Here is a 22,254-nt window from a genome sequence, read left to right as displayed (position 1 = left end):
TTTCAAATCATGTAGTCAAGATTGAATAAATCACCATTATGTCCCTCCTACTTCTGACCCTTTCTCAGCCCAAACAAAGAGGACAGGAAGAAATGCGAGAGGTAAGAATGAAAACATGACTTGATATCATAAAGCACATTTAACCAACCAATAATCACATTAAAGGTGTGCGGTCTCTTCTAGATCCGGGAGGAGGACATTGACAGTGTGAAAGCTACATTGGCTGAGGCTCTCTTTCCGGGTGAAAATCAGGCAGACAACTTTGAAGTTTATGTGAGTTTAGTCTAATTTTTTTCTCTGAACCTTTCATAAATTATAGGATAACGCCAGCCTTCAGGCATAATATTCCTATGGATATAAAACAAAGATTTCTCTCTCATACGTCTCTGTTAGATCGTGACTTTGGACTATGGGATGAAAAACAAGGACCCCATCAAGCACACATACTTCTACAGCAAGTATAACCCCACCAAAGGATTCCTGATCCCTGAAAACCAGGTCAGAACTTCAGCAAAGTCAAATAATAATAATAATAATAATTCAATCAAACTGAAATATCCTTGCATGCGTTGTTTGTTCCTGGTGTGTGTGTCTTTGTAAGACAACCTTGGCTCATAATTTGTCATCATTTTTTTCCCCCCAGAAATCCAAGCTTCTTCCAACAACTTTCTCTGAGAAGATCATGCGGGTTTATTGCAAGAATCCCCAGAACATTACCTTGCAACAGGCCCGAGAGGCCTTTAGAAACTGGTGCGAAGACAATGACTATGAGCCTGTGGACGGAGACAGAGTGGAGGATGTAGAGTGAAAAAAATCACAGAAGCTCTGATTCTCATTGATGTTAATTTATTAAAAATGATTAATAATATCAACAAGATACTTCAACCAGCAGCTGAATATCTCACATATTATAAATGAATTGCTGTTTTATATCATGTTTGTACCAAAAACATGCAAAAGGTGCAAAAGGGTATTTCTGTTGTGAACAATCAACCACGCCAACTTAAAATGTCAATCTTGTTTGGTACATAGTCGCAGTTATGGGTCTTCATTATTTTTAAAAAGGCTGTCATTTACCTTAAACAATTTTAATTTGTGGTGTGGGTATTTTAAGTATTTTGTGTTTTTTGGTTTTATAATGATAATTGTGATTTGATTGTGACAGAAATTTTGAGACATTTGATTTAGATTTAGAAATGTTTTTGGATCAGAGGTTGTTCTAGTGATTATCATAGTTCTGACTTGGTTATTTTCTTGTTTTTATGATTATACTATATATCACAAATTTACTCAAATAGCTCAAGCAAATTGTGTTTTCCTGATTACATGAAAATGATATTTATTGTGTAATTGGTGTGTTGATTAAAAGCCAAGAAAGCTCAATAGAACATTCCAACTGTGTTCATATTTAAATGGTCTGCTAACTGGCGGTGCGTGGTCTATTTCAAATAAAGTTATTTTACTCTTGGTCGTGTGTCATTGTAGAGTTAATCACATAGCTCAAGTAGCTTGTGTTTTGCCAATTATGTGAAAATGACATTTATTGTGCAATGGGTGTGTTAATTAAAAGCCAAAAAAGCTCAATAGAACCTTCCAGTGTGTTCATATTTAGATGGTCTGTGACAATTTGCCTTGTTTCTCCAGCCTACAAAACGGGGTTAGAAAATGAAAAAAAAATTCCCATATAGCACTGCTGTCGGAGAACCCAAGTGTAAACTTAGGCAACAGGCAGCGCGGCAAAGTATAAAAATGGGTTTTATTTACAAAAACGAAGTCTATTCAACAAAGCAATGGAAAAGTCACAGAACACAAAAAAAAAAGTTTGGAGACAACCAATCAAAACAAATAACAAAAGTAAACTGATTCAAAAACAATACAAAAATACTCAAAGCTCTCAAGTTTATCCTACAAAAACTAAGCAGAAATAGTTACTCAAGGCAACAAGACAGGGTACACACAACAATGAGGTAAAACTAAAGAAAAGGGGCAGATAGGCAGAGTGCCGCCGATACCAACAGGCAGGAAGCAAGACTTTAGTGGTATATTTATAGAGTTCATCATCACTTTGGAAACTGATATGATCAAAATGAATTCTTCTGCTTTGTGCTGCATTGGAAATTAATGTGAAATTATGTACATAAAACTGCATCTTTTCAGGTGTCAATGCTGGTTTCTCCATGACCGGGTTCAACCCATAACCATACTTTTATTCCAGTACATTAACAGGAACAAACATTGACGCCAATCTGAACATTGCAGGACACATTTTGCAGGGAGTCTGGCCATCCTCACCAACCCAGGAAATTTTGAGCTTCTAACACTTCATTTCCTGCATTCTGGTGAAGTGTTGTGAAGCAACTTGTCCCTTTTCTGTGCCATTTTATGGAGGAGACAATAGTTTATGGTGAAGAGAAGCTCAGGCAACATTTAAAAATATAATGTTATAGAATGTAATGAGACACTCAGGAATTCTGTATTTCTTTCAAGTATTTTTTTCTCCTGTTGATCACCTTTTGTTATTTGATATTACCCTGGCTGAGCCAGCATCACTATGATTTACTCATCTGTTCTGTTTTGTTTAGGGAGGTCACCTATTTAAGTTTGCATGTGACGCTAACCCACAGACTATAAATGCTAACATATGTTTCAGCAGGATTTCTGCAAATTCAGAATATAGAACACACATCTGTATTTCATGGACGTATGTGATGGAAGGGTGTCCTGATTTATGCCCCTGTACATAATCCTGGGCTCTGGTGTCAGTGCTTTCACTTTATTGCAACAAATAATGCTCCTTCCTCCATATGTGAACCAAAGAGTAAGCTCCTGCATCAAGCTGTCAAAATGCAGGAAATAAACCAGACACTCGACACTCAGCTTCAGAAATAAAATCAGTAAAGTCTGTACTGAAGTTTAACACAAATAAGAACATTAGTGAAGCGACTAATGTATATTATAGTTAAATAAAGAATATCTGATATTTAAAACAAAGAAACAAACAAGCAAAAAGTATCCCAGCCAAAAAAATGATGTAGCCTAAGTTTCATAGATGGATACAGACTGTTTGTGCTGTGTGGCTGTTTGGGCCAAATCCAATAACAAACCTATTTGAAGAAGAACATAGAGTGTTTCTAAGGAGCTTTCACAGTAAAACCATCTCAGTGCCCTTAGTTCAATTAGACACAAGCCAGCGAAGAGTGCAAAGCAGAGATAAGCTGATCACAAAGTCCTCACATACTCAACCAGGAGGGTGAAAGGGAGAAGTTTAGGGGGGAAGTTTCTGTAGAATGCGATGATATGAGTCAGGCATGGTCTCTTTGTCAGACTCAGACTGTGTCATTGCCACTAGGTTTTGTCTCACATTGTTATTGTTCCCTACCACCTATTTTAGTGCTGCAATGTGGAAGCAGCATTTCCACATCCTTTGGAAAAGTGGTAAAACAAAATGTGCACACAAATGTAACTGGAAAAAAAAAAAGAAGAATGATGTTATTTTTAAAATACAACATAATAAAAGCATTTAAATTGTGCAGCCATTTACGTCCTGTAGTCTTGCATTTTATTGAACTTACTCGAGCTATATCATGTAGTTAGTACACCTGTAAGCTACGGCAGTGGAACCTGGGACCAATCGATGCTGGTTTCATATTTAAAGACAAGAGTATGTTATTGTGAAATGATACAAAGCATTATATATATATAAAATCCTTAAAAAGCCGTGACAAACTGATTGGTTCCACAAAAATAGAATAAATTTTGAGTATTGGGTCATTTTGGTACCAGTGATCCACTAATGAAGGTCATGCTTTTTGTTATTTAAGACAGCTTTTTCTTGAAAAATTACAAGCAGTTATTCAAGAAGAATGGGACAAAATTACATCTCAACAACGTCAAAGGGGAACATGCCAGCCAGGATTAGAGCTCTACTGCTGCGAATGGCAGGACTATAAAATATTAATTCGATGATGTGATGGTTTATTGACTTTTTGTTCAGGTTTGAAAACATTATCTGTTGTTTGCTGACTTTGATATCGACAATGTTGAGAACTGACATATTGAAACTGTCAAGAATTTAATTTTGTCAGTTTTTCTTGTAAAGAATAAACAAAAAAATCATTTGTATTCATTTGTGTCTTTCTAATGCAGCCACACCTTTTGAAACACAAAATATTTTTTTCACAAATATTTCATGATAATATTTGAGATTGTGTAAAAAATTTTTAGGGTGTCCAAAAACAACATTGAATATACACACATAAAACCATAGTTCATTAGACTCTTATTTTGACATCAGTGGCCGAAAGATGTTTGTGTTCCGGTTTAACGTTGACGTACCCGGTGCAGAAACAAAACCCGGGTATTTTCAGCGCCTGGTTGTCTTCTATGCAGAGTTGTCAGGTCAGCTGTTTCTCGTCGTTGTGTTAACAGTTATCCGCTTTAATTCCTCGAGTCTTCCCGCCTCTAACTAATCCGGATAACCGCCCGTTTGCTCGCTCGACATGGAGAGTCGAAAGAGACTATTAGAGGCAGTTTCAAGCCCCGCTGACAGCTTCAAAACGCCGGAGAAGAGAGTGTCAGTTCCCGGGCCGTGGAGCTCGGACTGCATGCAGTGGGGAGTGGAGGAAACGTGTCAGTATCTGCGAAGAGAAGGTCTCAGGGAGTGGGAGGATAAATTCAGAGGTCGGTCTTCTCCAAGAGCTTTGATATCTGGTTTCACCTCTAGCCCGTCCTGCTTGGCTGTGCGCTGTGACATTTAAGCTAATATCAGCTCTGTTCTGTCTGATGTGTGGTGCAGCGCAGAAAATCACTGGTGTGGGGCTGAGATATCTCACCGATGATCACCTGGAGAAGATCGGCATTGGGTAAGTGTGGACTGTATAAAAACTGTGGTGGGTAGTAGATTGTGGAAGATGTGTCATAAGCCAGTTCCCCCTTTGTGTCATTTCAAACAAGGACGGAGGAGACCACATGGCTGTCCTTTACATCACATTAACTAAAGTTGTTCTCAGAATGTGTCTTTCAGTTTTTCAGCTCAGAATGCAACAAACAAAGATGGTTTATTTCACCACGTGTGCTTAAAGCCTACTTTTATCCCTGTCAGTGTCTGCAGCTTTAGCGTCTTGATGCACCTTTCAGGAAGGAGACTCTCTCTGAGTCAGGGATTGCCAGCACAGAACAAAACTGTTGCTGACAAAGACAGGAATGAGTGTGTGACCAGTACTTTCTGTCATTTCTAATTTTTTCTCTAAAAGTATTGCTGGACTTGCTGCACAACTGTAGCTTTTGATTCATGTTTCTACTGAGTTTATCTGACACTGTTGCAGTTATGAACACAGCACTGCAGCAGAGCAACAGCTAGGGAAATGGCTCTGACAGGACCGCTAGTTGACATGTGGTCTTAATGCGTTTCAGTCACTGTTTTTGCTGCTCACTCTGAAAGACTCAATTCACAAGCAGTGCTCAGTGAGGAACAGGATTATGCAAAGTTTACAGTACATGACCACTGGTTGCTGAGTTAGAAGGTCACCACTGTAGCATACTGAGAAGCAGAACATTCCAGAGCAACACACAAAGGTCCAGAGACCCTCTCCCAAAGCTGTAAATTTGGTAACAAACCATTTCAGAAGACAGCTAACTTAAAGCTGACATCATAATGGAACATCTGCTGATTGGATGTTTAGTACTAAAGGACCACTCACGGCTCTCTTGGAGACAATAGGACGCCTCCTACCTCCACCAGGATCTGATAAGGGTCATAAGTGTCAACTGTGAGGAAAACCACACTTCTGTAGAAAAGAATTTGTGTTGTCTTAATGGTGACCTTCTGATCTCCCTACCTAACACAGAGAACTTGGTACGCAGAGAGACTTTATACTCTAAGCATATATACTTCTTACATCTTATTTTTCTTGTTACTGAATGTATGTACTTGTACTGTAGCCTAAAGTCTATAATCTGTAAATGTGTTCTTTTGTTTACTATTATTATCTCTCAAACGTATTGTGTTTGGCGTTGTTCTAATCACTTATTTGGTGTTATTTTAGTTCTGTGACCATCATAAATGTTGAATAATTGGACTTGTACATTGAAGTAATGAACTAAGAGTAAGTTCTGAAAGTATCTGGCCTCTGGCCTCTCCTGGACAGAAGCTCAGCACAACCCTTTGGAAAGAACACATCCATGATTGTTTAGATGCTGATTTGAATTTGGCTCCAAAACTTTCTGGAGGAAAGTCATTGAATGCAAGGCTCTTACAAGAAAAATGTGACTGACTTGGGCTTGAAAACAAAAGAACAAAGGGCTGAAGAAGAAATGGATTTTTGAAATGGGCTCTTTCATGAAAACTTAAACTAAAACTTAGTTTAATACTGGGTTCATTTATCACGGCTTAAAGAAATGTGTGGCTTAACTTTAAACTAGGGCTTTGTCTTTCCATATTTTACTTAAAGTTAAACTTCTTAAGTTAACTTTAATACGACAACAGCGTGAATATTTTCTTGAGAACTATGAGCTTTGACTCTTAGTGTTTTTACTTGGGCACACTTTTGCAAGGCAAACCTGTCAAAGTTCCTTCTTGTCTTTGCATTCCTGAATCAACTCGCCCAGCAGATTATCTCAGCTACACACCCTGCAGCCGCCTCTCTCTCACTCCTTCAAAGACTACACAAGTATCGCTTTCTTTCTGCAAAGTGGGTGAATTTACAAATTGCTATTGGTTTTCCAATTTCAAAGTAATTCTAAATTCATCATCTTTCTACCAACTGCTTCCAGTGACGATCGCAGTTTGCTAGTTTATCTGCATTTATTCATTCATGTATTCACTGTCTGTTTGTAGTATTAGTTAATAAATGTCTATTCTACTGTGTATTTCTTTGTTTTAGGAACTGGAGGTTAGTGAAATTTGAGCTTAAGACTTTCATAATGAGACTCATCAATATAAATAGACTTGATTAGTTAATTATTATTGAACCTGAAATATTCTTGATAAAGGGTTCTTAAGTGTCCTTGATAACATACTTAAGTGGTGTCCCTGAAAAACGAGTGTAATTTTAATCATGAAGTGTAGTTTCTGCCATTCGGTGTGACACAGCTGACACATTTGTCCTGCGTTGTTTGGTGTGGGAGGTCAATCTCTCCTAATTTTAAATTTTTTGGTGCCAGCTGTGCGAGGCCATTTCTGCAAAACTTTGCTACACAATTCAGTAAAATTCTTACTGGTGTGTAAAACAGTGAGGCTGTCTAGCTGTGGTGGGGCTTTATATCTTTACAGCTTTTTACTTTCCTCTTCCAAGTTTGTGACAACTACAAAACAAGCCCCATGGAGCCTTTAATTGGGTTATTCTGATGTTTCTCACTCACTTTCCTGTTTCTTCAGCTCTTTGAGACTTTTTCATTTTGTGTTTCGTTCTGTCTAGGTGTCTTGGTGACCGTCTGCAGATTCTGCACAGCATCAGGAAGCTATGGCAAATAGCAGCTGGGCCAAATAAGGTAAACACTGTCTCTTAGTTTAACACTTTCAAGGCTACTGAGAGAAGTTAGGCATAATAAGGAGCAAGGACATGTGAAACAACACCAGGGTCTCCAGATAAGATGTGTTTTTCTGTCCTCTCTGTTGACAGCTGTGAACCTTTTACTTTTGAGAATAAAGATATGATTCTTCACACACTGATTCCCTGTTTTTGAATTGATTTTCACATTTCAAACCTGCTCCTCCTTTTTCACGTCCTCCTTACAACTTTAAATTAATTATTTTTTATGTTCTAGCAAATTTTGGTTGATAATTTCAACTCCCTTTTAGCCTGTTCTCTTTTATCCTTCATGTTTCGTAAAGAACTTTGAAACTTTGTATCGAGCAGTGTTCAATAAATCAAGGTAAATTTCTTACGGCTGGAGTTTCTTTCCAGATGTCTTCGCTGAAAATACTTTCAAAACCACCTTCCCATTTGAATACAAACAGTGAAACCAGCCGTGTTGGTGCTTTTCTGTGTTGCCTGATGGTTTACTTTTTCCTTTTCATACCTGTTTGACGTCCTGTTTGCTGCCAGGTCTTTAATGATCCCATCCATGGACACGTGGAGTTACACCCGCTGCTCATCAAGATCATAGACACGCCTCAGTTCCAGAGATTGAGGAACCTCAAGCAGCTTGGCGGAACCTACTTTGTGTTTCCTGGAGCCTCCCACAACCGCTTTGAACACAGCATTGGGTTTGTTCTCAGTTAGATAAACTATTTATCAGTGAATGTCTATCATTTACCCACATTGTTTTTCTATTAACTGCAAATGTAATGCTGTTAAACCAGACTAAATGCAAAGCTCATGTAGACCATTATCATTGAATGCAGACAGAGAATATATTGAAAGATACTATATAGAATCCAGTGTTTTCACTCAGTAATCAATAGGGTCTTAAAATGTGAAAGTTACATAAACTGTAAATTACAGTGCGTTGTAGAGCAGGCCAGGTCACTCAAGAGCAACTTCTGTAATCGTACAGGAAACCCATTTATTCCTGCCTTATGGAAACACTTCCTGTTATGTGAAAAAGATGCTGACAATGTGGTGCAACATAAATGTGGATGGATCAATGTAGGGCTATCAGAAGAACTTGTTAGTTCTTGACGGATGCTCCAACAGCAGCTTTCTCTCACTTAAATAACTTAATGCCATTAAACCCGTGTTCACTTCAATTAGCATTTGTTTGATATGTAAATCTATCTTCTCCAGTGTTTGTTCGTCGTTGTTTTGTTTTTATAACTCCTGAATACCTAAAAGCAGTCGCCGCTTATCTCCACATAGTTATTTATTGTTCATTATTTGTGGTGTTTTTTATTGTGTAGCTTGTATGGAAACGGTTGTTTTTGCTGTGTGCTTGTTCAGGGTGGGTTACCTGGCGGGACGACTTGTACAAGCCCTGAATGAGAGGCAGCCTGAACTCCTCATTTCTCGCCGAGACATCCTTTGTGTGCAGATCGCCGGGCTCTGCCATGACCTGGGTGAGTTGTGTCATTAGACCACCAGATACTCGCAGGATAAAGTATATATGTTGTGCAGTATGCAAAGGCACTTGAAAGCTTGTGAATCCTTTTCTGCATAAAAATGACCTAAAGCATCATCAGATTTTTAAGATGGATGAATAAAGAGAACCCAGTTTAGCAAATGAGACACAAATATTTTCTGTGATAATCTATTTGTTGAGAAATATTATCCATTATCCCTTATCGAAGAGTGGTGAGTACGGGGATTGGAGTCCATTCCTCAGCGTCCACTCACACATGAACTGCTCACCTCAGTTTCTTCCACACCATTTCTGTTGAACTCTGGTCAGGGCTTTGGTCATTTCAAAACATGAACTTCACTCTTCAGTCATATTTAGGGACAAATACTTATATGCTTCAGCAGTCAGTTCACAGTGTTGGATATTGAACTTTTTAGCACCAAAGTGCTTTCCAGTAAAAACATTAGAATTCAAGATTACAAGTTACCCCAACAAGTTTGCATGTTAATGTAAGACCCTGTAGTGTTATTTATGGTTTGAATGTACTTAAGTCTTTACATATTAGATATTGAAACCCTACAGAAATTAAACAAAATATTACTATTCCTGACTGTAACATATATTGAGACTGAGACCCACTGGTGTTATTAATTATGGAGGATAACCAAGCCAGTGTACTAATGTAGCTAAGACCCTGAGGTGTTATAAATTACAGAAATCTAAATTTTAAGGTACAAATCTAACAGTACTCCTTTTAATTTACATTAACCTGACTAATTTAGGGCTTAGGTTTTGATCTTACAAAAATATGATGCTACCACCACCGTGTTTTACTGATGGGATGAGATTCTTGTGCTGGAATGCAGATTTTTTTTTGGCATTGGCATTTAAACCAAAAAGAAATTTGTTTTGATTTCATTTGTACACCTTTTTTTAATCCCCAATAGCCCTCAGACTTGATCTTTGGCAAACTGCTGACCAGCAGCAATGAGCGAGAGACCTTTGGTTGCTTGCAGATATCTTTGTTTTTCAAATGAAGCAGAGCATCCACGAACATCCCACTGATACCTTACCTTCAGCTCAACTGCAGATCCCACTTTTATTATTGGATTGTCCTTATAAAGCATAAATCTAAACATAATATCTTTATTTAAATTGCTGAAGTTGTTCTTTAGCTATTTATAGGGCTTCTGATCTGTGTGTAATGTTTTAGGTTATATTTATCCAGAAATATGAAAATTCTAAAAGGATTCACAAACTTTCAAATGCAACTTACATGTAGAGACAGTCAGCAGTCTTCTAGAGTCTCAGAGAATAAAGAGCGTACAGTAAAATTGAAGGCAAGAAACTAATTTTGATTACTCCGTATTTCACCGTAAAATACGTTTTAACCAATAGAAACTCCTAAACACATGTCTCAAGATGCTGAAATACTTGGAAAATTTAGTGTTTAGTGCCTATTTGGTTTCAATGCAAATTATTCTTTCTACTTTTTATATATCAGCTGTAAAATATGTTTAAGGCTGTGTGTGTCATGTTCCTTTCTGTGTCTGACAAGGAGGCCAGCTCTAACTTTATAATGAGAACCTGCCCTGTAACAGATTTTAATTGTTTGTTTTTTTTTCACCACTGCTGGGAAAAATGAGAATCTAAACATGTCTATAGAATTTGGCTTTTTTGTTTGAATGACAAGAGCATCATGTGCATATTACAGAGCTGTAATAAAACACATTTCATACTGAGCAGAGATCATGCTTGACAATATAAAACAAATCCTTATCAGGCTTCAGACCCTCTACATAAGCATCTTGTTTCTGTAGGATAAATGATTATGCATAAATTGTCAGCGTGTGAATTAAAGATAAACCTCAAGCTTAGAACTGAGTTTCCTTCCGCCCAGATTCCGAACATGTTTTAGCCTGATACTGGGTGTGAATTAGCCTAGCCGCGCTAGACCCAGGTCTGAAGACACAAGGGTCTAGGAACTCTCGACAGGGAGGGAGGCGGGCTAATTAGTTGTCTTTCAAATCACTCTGCAGCAACTGGGTAGGTATACAACCAATCAGTGTAACAAATAGGCTGACGTAGTTCCTAGAGCGCCGGAAATCAGAGGATGCGGGAGTTCGGTGAAGCCTTATTTATACAGTCAATGGGTGAAGCTCAAGTATATTACAGACACGTTAACAGAAAGATTATTCAGAGTCGGTGCTAATGGAGCTCAACGACTGTTGTCGTTTTTGTTGTCGACCCTGGCAGAGAATTAAATTCGTTGCCATGGGTTGTCTAGCGCGGCTAGGCTAGTTGTTTCCGGTTGTTTCTGTCAGAATCGTCGCGCCTCTGTCGTCACTTAGTTACACCCGCCTTCTGACTCTACACTTCATGGTGAGTTTTAGGAGCATCCAACCTCGAGGCTTACCGAGGGTAACTAGACCGACCCTGGCAGAGAAGTAAATTCGTTGCCGTGGGTTGTCTAGCGCGGCTAGGCTAGGTGTGAATGTGAATGAGAATGAAAGTAAAACTGGGTTCATTTCAGGCTAGACTAGAGCACAAGTAGGGTCATGCCACGTTCACTCTCTTTATTTCTCCCTTCTCAGGACATGGACCTTTTTCCCATATGTTTGATGGTATGTTCATTCCCAAAGCACGTCCAGGAATTAAGTGGAAGGTGAGAAACTTTGTGATTTGAACCTTGAACCTTGATTTTTGTGTCATAAATGTTCAATGAAACCCACAGTTGAGAGCAGCGTTACAACACAGTGTCCACCACAGACAGAGTCTGTGTTTTAATCCAGTTTGTCAAACCCTTATTTATACAGCACATTACAAACAAAAATTAACCTATAGTGGTTTGTTAATCAGTGAGCCAAAATAAATAATATTTCATGGATTAGTCCTTCAGTTTAATCCTTGCTGTGACAGGAGACTTTAGTCAATCTCAGGTCATTTCACCCAAAGGCAAAGTAAATGGTAACGAAGTCCTCAGTGAGAGTGGGATGGCTAGGGATTGCCTCAGAAGAGCAGAATTCAATCCTGGATAAAGCCATAAAAGGCCCTTAGTTTTATTATCTTTGTGTGTTTAAAGTACGTCCAGTGGAAGCATCTTAGAACAGAGAGGACAAAGCTGCAGGGGGAGGATGTATATTTTTAAAGTTCTGCCATTTTTTTTGTTTTTATCTTGTTTTTTTTCACCACCTTCTGCTTTTTTTTGTCCAGTGCAACCCAAAGACTTTCTCTACATCAGAATCAGTAGTGATCCCAATAGATGTTAACTGTCATCACATATCAGATAACCTCTCAAATAGGTGGTGTAGCCTCTAAAAACTATTACCTGCTACACTCCCTTCACTTACCACAAGGACACACTTTAAGCCGTTTCATGTTGTTTTTTTTAAATTAAATGATAGATTACAAAGTTCATTCCTGCTTGATTACATGGTGTAAAGTTTCAGCAATAAGCAGCATCTTGATTACAAAAGCTTTTATTAGCACTTAACATCATTACAAACCAATGCTTCTGAATAAAATATCATCTGACTCGACAGCATAAGGGCCAAGATAGCAGTTGTAAATGATAAGGATAACTGATAAGAGCAGCCAAGGACACAGTCATTATGTATGTTATGACCACAGGCCTGCTGTCGGCCAAACATGAGAGATAAGACAAGAATTAGATAGATAAGGACTTTCTATTTGAGAAGTGAGTCATTGTGTTTTCATTTTCAAAATGTCACTGAGCACATGCTCGTATCTATTCATTGATGAGGTTGTGTATCTCACAGCACGAGACTGCCTCTCTCGCCATGTTTGACTACCTGGTGAAAGACAATAACCTGAAGCCAGTGATGGAGCAGCATGGACTGGTGCTGCCTGAAGACCTGGACTTTATCAAGGAGCAGATTGCTGGACCACTGAACACTGATGCAGCTTCAGGCCAGAAGGTAAAAAAAATCAGTCAGTGGTACCACTGGTGTAAGAAACAAAGTCTGATTTGAAAAAGATTTGTGTTCACAAGACTCTCTTTGGGCTCCTTTTGCACTATTATAACCCTTTACCTAAAGTTTAGAGTAATAATTTGACCTGTATATGGAAGGATCTGCCAGCTGATTAATGTGTATGGTGAAATTTTAAATCAGAACATGTTCATAATGAATGTGAAAGAACTGCTGTTTGTATTCACAGTCTACAGATTATGGTCTTTTGTTTTGTCGAAACAATTAAGCAATACTAGGTTTTCATCATGGCAAAGTTCTCCTGAAAAAATGCTTTTGTCCTTGAATGAGTAAGTGCATAATTTAGTAAAACTATGAAAAACACAATACTATAAACATGGCATGACTGGCAGTAGATGTGTTGGATGACAGCTCACCAGACCGCTCAGTATTTAGCAGTCTCTTGGTGTTTCTCCCTCAGACTGCCTTTACAATATGTAAGAATACTTTAAAGTAAGTAATACTCAGACTTGTGACTTTTTAGCCACATTTTTTTCAAACATGTTTGTTTCTTCTAAGAAGAGCGACCCACAAAAGACTTGACTACATTTTGTTGAAGTTTTGTGGATTTTTTGAAGACTAAAACTCTTATTTACTTAAGCTCAAAGGGAGCAGCATTGAGCAGGGAGCCAGAAGGTTTCCAAGAATACCTGTCAAACTCAGAAAGCACAACTCGGACCATACAACCAGTTAAGCTGATTCTGAAATTGCCTGTCCTCTCTGCAGTGGCCGTACAAAGGCCGTCCAGAGAACAAGTCCTTCCTGTATGAAATTGTGGCCAACAAAAGGAATGGCATTGACGTGGATAAGTGGGACTACTTTGCCAGGTGAGGCTTTATGATTTGTTAGTTTGATTAATTACAGTTTTCCCAAATTTATAGTGTTTGTTAAGTTGGATCACATTTTTTTTCCATGCGGTTTTCCATTTTTCTTCTCTCAGGGACTGCTACCACCTGGGCATCCAGAACAACTTTGACTATCGCCGCTTCCTCAAGTTTGCTCGGGTGTGTGAGGTGGACGGGCAGAAGAACATCTGCACTAGAGACAAGGTGATATCTTCGCTGTATGTTTTTAAAAAATTGTTGGGATCATATTTTAACCAGTAATCCATTGACATTTGGTCACTTACAAAAATGACAATCGTTTTAACAGGAGGTGGGCAATCTGTATGACATGTTCCACACCAGGAACTGTCTCCATAGACGAGCTTACCAGCACAAAGTGGGCAACATCATAGAGACTATGTGAGTAGCTGATCACTCCCTCTGTTGACTTTGCATCATGGTTTTCCTTCTTGTTGCAGCAAAATGTTCTCACAGCTGATAATGTGTTTCTCCAGGATCACAGAGGCTTTTTTAAAGGCGGATCCATACATTCAGGTTGAAGGCTCAGGAGGGAGGATGTTTACTCTCTCCACAGCCATAGATGACATGAAGGCCTACACCAAGCTGACAGGTCAGTCACACTTTCTACAGCATGAAGAGGGCAGATAAACGAGATGCACAGAACAGCAGCATATTTGTCAACTCGGGGAATAAATGCTGGATGGTTCAAACGTGCAATTTTGTCCCTACTTTTTGTGTGATTTGACTGAAATTCACAGTTCTCATTGACAATGTTGTCAGTGTCATTTTGCATTCGTCAGTGTAGATTTTGACTTTTATCATCCTGACAAGCTCTCAGTATCTTTTGTCTTACCGTAGAAGGCTTGCTCTGAACTCCACTTCTAACAAACACACAAGTTTCTTTTCTCCAGTTTTGTCAGACTTTCCACAATGAGACAGAGTTGTGTTTTTTTTCTAACATAGGTTATATTTAAGAAGAGTTTACGGTTCCCATGTGACTGATCGCAGACACTGAGAGTGAAAACTGTATCTGCATATGGTTTTCAAACTTTGAAACTTCCTTCTGTGTTTTGGCAATATTGATGGGAAGCATGTACTAATCAAAGCACCTCAAACGTCCATCAGGGTCTACTTCAGTTGATTCTGTTGAATGAATGTTAAAGGTGCCAATTAAAAATCTATTCATGCAGTCTCAGTTGTTTTAAGCACCATTTGCTCTCCTGACTAATGTGCAGATAGTCAGTACAGTCTTCATGGTCAAAAATGTTTGGGCTGCACCCTCACAGATTTTGGTGGATGATGAAATCAATGTCGCACGTACCTTTGCGGTCTTTACAGTCGCGGGATTTATGAGTTGGCCTGTCGTCTCTCTGCTATGATGCACAAACCGCTTGATGAAGGATCAAAGTGTAATTTTCAAACCATAACGGCTCCGATTATCAACCTACTAATACCACGAGCATGTATGACAATCTCTGTTTGAATCAAGAAGTGGTCCTCCGTTTAAATAGATCATCCATGAATTTGTCATAAGTTATCATTTCTGATTGCACACCTCAGTCGCAGCCACATTCTTGTCATTGTACATTTCTAGTTTTAAATATAGAACTGAAGAAAAGGATTTCGTGGTGCTGAGGTCCTCGGTTTGTTTTATTTACCTGTTTCTCCTTTAGATCATGTGTTCGAACAAATACTCAACTCCTCCTCCCCGGAGCTGGCGGAGGCGAGGCAGATACTAAAAAACATCATCTGTCGGCGACTCTACAAGTGTGTGGGTCAAACTCAGGCTGAGACACCCATGGCTGTCACCCAGGTGTGTGTTTTTAACTATATTGGACTTGTGTGTTGAAAAGTAGGGTTAAACTGCTTCTATTTATTGCAGTCTATGTGACATGACAGCACTGTGGAGACAACGCTGGCTATGTAGCACAAAGTGACAAATGAAATATTTTGACATGTCATGTTGTATTGCGTTAAATTGAAGAGGTTGTTATTGATGTGCATTTGGTTGGGATAGCAGTTTTTTTTTTTGACAAATGAGGTAAATGTAAGAAAATGGTGAATAATGCCTGTTGGATTTTCCCCATAAACATTCATTTTGCTGTGGTATTACACAAAGAAAAGCATCAAAACCTCATATCTGAGAATGTGGATTAACCAAATGTCGAGCTGTTTTCTCGCTTAAATTATTTAAATAATTTGGCAATTATCTGAATCGTTCGTAGTTAATAATATTATGATCAAATAGTCTGTTAAATGCTTAATCAGTATTGTCTTGAATGTACTGTTTGTTCTGTGGACTCTGGCAGGAATACCTTCTGCTTTGATGAAGCTAATGATCTTTACTGATAAACAAAATTTCAGCCTGTGTTAGATTTTACAAGCTCGCCATAGAACCTCTAATAATGATGGTTTGTTCAGAAGCATTTTAGTATGTCCTTTCACATGAGGATGTGACACCAGTGTGATCAAAGCCCATATGTTAAGAAGGCATAAGTGTCCGATGCTGATTCTGCCACTTCTCATTATCTAAGGAGACTATTCAAAGCTGGGAAGTAGAGCTGGCTCAATCCATCCCTCAGACTGGCAGCCAGGAAGCCAGTCTGCAACCAGAGGACTTTGTAGTTAATGTGAGTTTTTAATCCGATTACTCTTTATCTCCTTTGTCTGTAGCTGCAAAAGAAAGAATTCCGGTTTATTGTCAATTTTTAATTGTTGATTGTGAGTTGATTTTTTGAGGTGTTGAATTTCTTTCTCTTTCTCTTTCAGGTCATTGTTATGGACTATGGCATGAAGGACGAGAACCCAATCAACAATGTGCGCTTCTATTGCAAGAACGACCTAACTAAAGCCATCCAGATACGCAAGAACCAGGTCCGAATTGAGCAAAACTTGTAATTTCTATATGTTCATCGTGTTTTTAATGCTGTATCTTAAATTTGTGTCTCAAAATAACTTGTGCGCCACTGCTGTTTTTGTCAGGTCTCTAAACTTCTTCCAGAGCAGTTTGCTGAGCAGCTGATCAGGGTCTACTGTAAGAAGAGGGATGAGAAGAGTCTAGAAGCTGCCAAGAAGCACTTTGTTCAGTGGTGCATGGACAGAAACTTCTCAAAGCCTCAGGTACAGTTTATCTGCCACCGTATAAAGAACTGTTTTAGCTGCCAAACTGAGGGGACCTTTGAGAAGATGTAAATAGTATATATAAAGAGCAGGGCCTTGTGTTGTCTCTGTGTTGTGTATTACAGCCACCACTGAGAAATGTTCAGCAAAACAGTCTACAACTGTACAAGACACAATGGTGACCAGCTGGTGCATTAACATTTAGAAACCAATGAGCCTAATATTATTCTCTGGTGTTGGTAAAGCCAAAAAACAGCAAAACTAGAAGTGAATACTAGACCAGACATCATAATGTTGCTTCATAACTACTGTTTGCCAACAAGTCGGCTATATTGACTTAAAAGGTGATGACGTGTCAATGATGTGTTCACAGCTGGTTCTTGCAGGCCAAAATAAGTCTATTTTTGCAGATTATTTTTGCAATGCCATAATATAATTGCTACTCCCCATATTAGACAGACACAAAGAATGTAAAATTGTCAATGAAAAGAGTGCTGCAGTTTGCATTTAGAGGAACAGATATTTTATTGAAGCTGTGTGAGTTCAGCGAAGAAAGAGGCCGACATGGATGCAAATAGTTCCAATTAGTATTTAATTTCGAAGTCTGTCATATGTAAACCAACTTTGAAACAAACAAAAAAACAACAACTTTTGAACGGTAGTGTAAATCGCAAAACAGAAAGTGTCGAAAGTGAGTCACCATTTTTTTTCCTACTGTTGGTAACACCTGTGGGAACTCGTGTAAAAAATGCTGTACATGATTCGAATTTTGAAAAATTCTGTTTAGCAAAAAAATCTTTTTTGGTCATAACTTGGACAAATAAGACATTTTTGTGCTCATTATTTCTGACCATTCTGTTCTTTCCATCGGGGTGCAGGATTTTAAATTGTAGTTAAAAAATGAGCCCACATTTAGTTAAAATGTGACAGGAGCAATTAAAAAAACATCTAACTACTAACTGCATGTCAAGTTTTTCATACAAAACATGTAGAAATGCCTCAGTAAGTCACTGTCAACATAAATGTAACATGTAATGGGTAGATCCTCATCACATATACGATCAAGCTGGGGGGAAAGAGTTGAAGAGCTCCTGTTAAATTTATTGAGTTAATGCAGATGTATTTGTTTTTCCTGTGCACGCTCTCTACTGCTTGTCTCAATGCCAACCTCTTGTTTTTGCTCACTTGTAGGATGGAGACATAATAGCACCTGAGCTCACGCCTCTGAAAGCCAGCTGGTCGAACAACAACCAAGGCGAATGTAGCGGTAACGGCGGCACCAGAGAGGCAAACTGTGTTAGTGTAAATGGACCGAAGAAGGCCAAAATGCAGCTTTTTAGAGAAGAGCGAGAGAGAAAACGGCCTTCGTTTGCACATGTAGAGACAGAATAGATGAGACTGTGTCAGGTGAAGATTGTATTTTGTACGAGGTGAGTGAGTTGATGAGCACAACAGACCGTTTTTATACCACATCAAATTTATTTAAAGTTTCAAATACAGTAAATACCTTTGGCACATTTCTGTGCTTCTACTTGGGTTTTTGTTTTTACAGAAGTAGGGCTCCTCTCAGCATCATACACATTGCGTTTGTTTTACTTTAATCATTTTAATCAGGTTTTTATTTTAGACTAGTCTGGAAGTTGAATTATCATGTATTTACATTATGAACACTGAATCAAAATTTCGCTCAGGGTTCATGTGCGATGGAGCTTTTTCAAGCTTTTCAAATAATCAAAATCTGCAGTCAGGGAGCATTTCTTTTCACTTGTGGGTTATTTAAAGATCTGGTTTGCTTTTACTTGGAGTGTATTTATTTTTCTTTGGTTTTTTCTTGGTTTGCATGTGTTTTGTAGTGCTTTATTGTTACATTCTGTTTTGTTTTGTTGTCTTCACCTATGCTGTGCAATATTTTTGGAAACTTTTAAAATGTTTTCCCTGTCAAAAGAATATGATGGAGCCCAATCCAACTGTTTCTGAAATGGATACATTAAAAAAAAAGGGACGTGTCAAAACAGATGCCTTTGTCTCCGTTGTGTGTTGCTGTTATTCAACTTGTTAAACAATTCAAACAAAAATTATCTCTCAAAAATGCGAGAATTGTAAGATGATGAAAAGTTAGTGCTTAGTCAAGAGACACTCACCAAAACAGCTGCCCATGACAACTTCAAGAAGAAAACAAGGAGGAAGTTCTGAAACCGTAGTCTTCGTAAGCGTCTGGCATAATCGCGTTGATGACCATGCCTTTCTGCTTTTCTGTGTAATACATTTCATTTAGTACAGTGTTGGCATTTGATGCATTTGTCCAATCTTTGATGTTGTCAGTATGTCATTCTCGTGTCCTGCTTTCTTCCTTTCTATATTGCCTGTTGCATTGTTCTTTTCACATTTGCTCTCTTCGTTGGTTACTTTTTCCACCCACGATATCTTTAGCATTCTTCGTAGGAACCACAATTGCGTTGGCTGGAGTCTCTTCTGCAGATTGTTTGATTTTTGTCCACGTTTCGCATCCATACAGCAAGACTGACTAGATGTAGCATCTGAGGTTTCTTAGTTTTGTCTGCATGTTGTGTGTATTCATGAAGATGGTCTTTTTCTTGTTAAAAGCATCTTTGGCTATGGCAATATGTCTCTTGATCTCCTGGTCTGATCTGCCATCTGATGTTTAGCTTGCTGTCGAGGTTGTTGAAATTCTCAGTCTATTTGATATTGTCTCCTTTTGCTGTTATCTTGCATATGGGTGTCTCTGTTTTCTTCGATACTGTCTTAGTGAACGTTTTCTTTGTATTCAGGGATAAACCCAGTCTTTCACTCTCCACTGTTCCTTTATCCAAAAGATTTTGGAGTCCTGTGTAAAAACTTTTCAGAGAAACTGAAGATGTTTTTATTTTTTCCGTGTTTATAGCGCCATCATGCGTTCTCCTGCATGCTTGGAAGGGAAGCAAGAGGACTGGGCAGTTCATTTGGTTGCAATCTGCAGCTTTTCCACCAGATGTCACTAAACCCTAAACACTGGACCTTTAAGTTCAGCTACAGTAAAACACTATCTTGCCTTAAAAGGTGTTTTTAAAGTACATAAATTCTCAGAGAAAATATATTTCAATGACCAAACATACATTCTCACCATGCAGGCAATCAATTACATGAATGTTATACATTGCTATTGGTGTTATTGGTGTTATTATTGGTAGCTGCAATAGCAGCAGTAGCATAGTTTTTAAAAAAGATGCATTCATGTGTGAGAACTTAGTTTATCAAGCTGATACTCGCAATTTTTTGTTATTTTTGTTTGTATTTTTGTAAAAGTAATACTGTCTTCATAAATTAAGTGAATCTATTTAATTGCATTTAATAGACCAAATGACATTGACATTTATAGGTCTGACACCAGTGTTAACTGAATGAGATGTCTAAGTTGAGTGAGCTGAAAGCAGAATATGTCTGCTCTTTTTTAAAATGATAATCTCTATCTCAGCTGTTTTCATTTGTAAAAACTCTTGTTGAACACCAGAGGGAGTCATTCTTCTGTGCTGCTGTATTTCATTCTAATGGCCCCAGGATTCCAGACACTGCACAATTTCTTTCAAGATAACTCATCATTTTCTAACAATGCTGACTGTGCATGTGTTGCTTCACTTTCTGTATGGATATCAATATGAATTCACAGGAGTAAAAATGTATTTCAGTGGTAGAAAATTAACCTTTGACTGTGAGAAGCAGGAGATAGTTTTTTTTATTATTCATTTGTTTTTATTACATCAGTGTAACAAACTTTGCTGACTCAGTCAATGTCAACAAAAGCAAAACAACTTCTGAGATCTAACTTTTCATTCAGTGATACTCTTTCAAAAATAAAAAAAAATCTAAACTGACAGGACAAGGTTAATCAATACAAACATATGGGATGAGCCCCTGTTCTCCAAGCAGGAAGGTTATCTCACAGGATGTATGCAGAAGCACACCACCCTGATGCACAGTGGGCACAAAAACACACACACACACGTACTATTCCACATCCTGTGGCACTGTGGCAGGCGTTGCATATCCACCACACACACTCCCCCTGTGCACCGGCAGGACCAAGGCCAACTGCCTGCTAGTATTTTTATAATCTTCATCCTCCCTGACCTGTTGCACCCCTCCTGGCGCCAGTGGTCTCAGCCCTCCCCCTGCCATGCCTCAACCTTGCACACACACACACAGACACACACACTCCTGTACACTCAGCAGTGCCTCCATGGATAATTGAGACCAGCTGTTGCAAGGTGCCTCTTCCCTTGACCCTGCACCCTCCTTCACCCTGCTGCTGCTGCTGCTGCTGCCGCTGCACTTGTCTTTCTGGCAGAAAGCTCCTCCAAAGCCCTGCTCCCCTCCCTTCCCTTTCTCCTCCCTGACTCCCCCCCACCCCGCCACATACCTCTGAGTGTGTTTGCCATTAGCAGTGCTGATTGATAGATCGGTGTGTTTTTGTTTTGTTTGTTTCCCTCAGTCCTCCATTTGTTAAAGAACTATGAGGGTCAATACATAATTGTGGGACTTTTTGGAACATAGTTGACAGCTATCATAGAAGAAAATCAAAAATCAACATGACCGCCTATAACCAAACACCACATGGCACTTTTAGAGAAACACTCTTCTAAAATATTATATATACAACTGAGTAAAATTGAAAGATATTTATAAAGCTATTGAAGTAAACCTGTTGACATACCATAAATCCACACTTGACTCACACCCTACTTTATATTTAATAACTAAATATAAGCTGTGGAGTTTTGTCAATCTTTTCTTCAGGAGGAAATGACCAGAAACAAGTTTTGCTTTTCTTTTTGTGTGAAACAGAAATCGATAGAAACGACCTTTATTGACTATGGAGATGTGTTGTATATGAAGGCTTCTGCTAATTGTCTTAGCATGTTGGATTGTTGGATTCATTACACTGGGTAACAAAAAAAATTTTTTGAAAAATTGTCTAGAGTTTTTTAACTGATTTAGGAGGATTAAGTAGCACTTAATCCGAAAATGACATTCGTTTTACTCTATCAGGTCAGGTTTTGAAGCTATACAGATTGGTTGAAAATCTAATTTTTTGCCCAAATCAAATACACCTCTATGTAGTTAACGGCTGAGTTATGCCAATACTTCTTATCTAAGAATGCTTTATTATTACAAAATACACATTTGAGGGCTGCACAGCGGCGTAGTGGTTAGCACTTTCGCCTTGCAGCGCGAAGATCCCTGGTTCGAATCCCGGGGTGGGCCTGGGATCTTTCTGCATGGAGTTTGCATGTTCTCTCTGTGCATGT

The 22,254-nt window shown here is 38.6% G+C and overlaps 2 protein-coding genes across 3 annotated transcripts in view; both read left to right on the top strand.

Moving 5' to 3' along the window:
* LOC110972768 (deoxynucleoside triphosphate triphosphohydrolase SAMHD1-like) overlaps positions 1-1,468 on the top strand; it is a 126,337-nt gene extending 124,869 nt beyond the window's left edge. The window contains exons 14-17 of one of the 2 annotated variants that reach the window (XM_051949157.1): positions 69-101; positions 184-273; positions 394-498; positions 644-1,468. In XM_051949157.1, the coding sequence (XP_051805117.1) occupies positions 69-101; positions 184-273; positions 394-498; positions 644-808 (393 nt within the window). In that variant the 3' untranslated portion in view covers positions 809-1,468. The remainder of the gene's footprint in view (positions 1-68; positions 102-183; positions 274-393; positions 499-643) is intronic. The other variant, XM_051949155.1, reaches the window with a different exon arrangement.
* A 2,856-nt stretch (positions 1,469-4,324) lies between these two features.
* samhd1 (SAM domain and HD domain 1) lies at positions 4,325-18,967 on the top strand. The gene is made up of 16 exons (XM_022190192.2): positions 4,325-4,680; positions 4,796-4,862; positions 7,416-7,488; positions 8,046-8,206; positions 8,880-8,995; positions 11,592-11,662; positions 12,777-12,935; positions 13,713-13,813; positions 13,927-14,035; positions 14,139-14,230; positions 14,326-14,441; positions 15,505-15,644; positions 16,366-16,461; positions 16,601-16,705; positions 16,814-16,951; positions 18,143-18,967. The coding sequence occupies exons 1-16, from the start codon at positions 4,500-4,502 to the stop codon at positions 18,341-18,343; spliced, it is 1,926 nt and encodes a 641-aa protein (XP_022045884.2). The 5' UTR covers positions 4,325-4,499; the 3' UTR covers positions 18,344-18,967.
* Positions 18,968-22,254: the final 3,287 nt, after the last annotated feature.

This window comes from Acanthochromis polyacanthus, chromosome 6 (genome assembly GCF_021347895.1).
Source record: "Acanthochromis polyacanthus isolate Apoly-LR-REF ecotype Palm Island chromosome 6, KAUST_Apoly_ChrSc, whole genome shotgun sequence".
Lineage (NCBI taxonomy): Eukaryota > Metazoa > Chordata > Actinopteri > Pomacentridae > Acanthochromis > Acanthochromis polyacanthus.
This window is presented reverse-complemented; position numbering and strand designations above follow the sequence as displayed.

Coding starts and splice junctions, on each gene's coding strand:
- samhd1 (XM_022190192.2), top strand. CDS start 4,500: ATGGAGAGTCGAAAGAGACTATTAGAGGCAGTTTCAAGCCCCGCTGAC. Junction 8,207..8,879: donor CGCTTTGAACACAGCATTGG/GTTTGTTCTCAG, acceptor GTGCTTGTTCAG/GGTGGGTTACCTGGCGGGAC. Junction 14,442..15,504: donor GGCCTACACCAAGCTGACAG/GTCAGTCACACT, acceptor TTTCTCCTTTAG/ATCATGTGTTCGAACAAATA.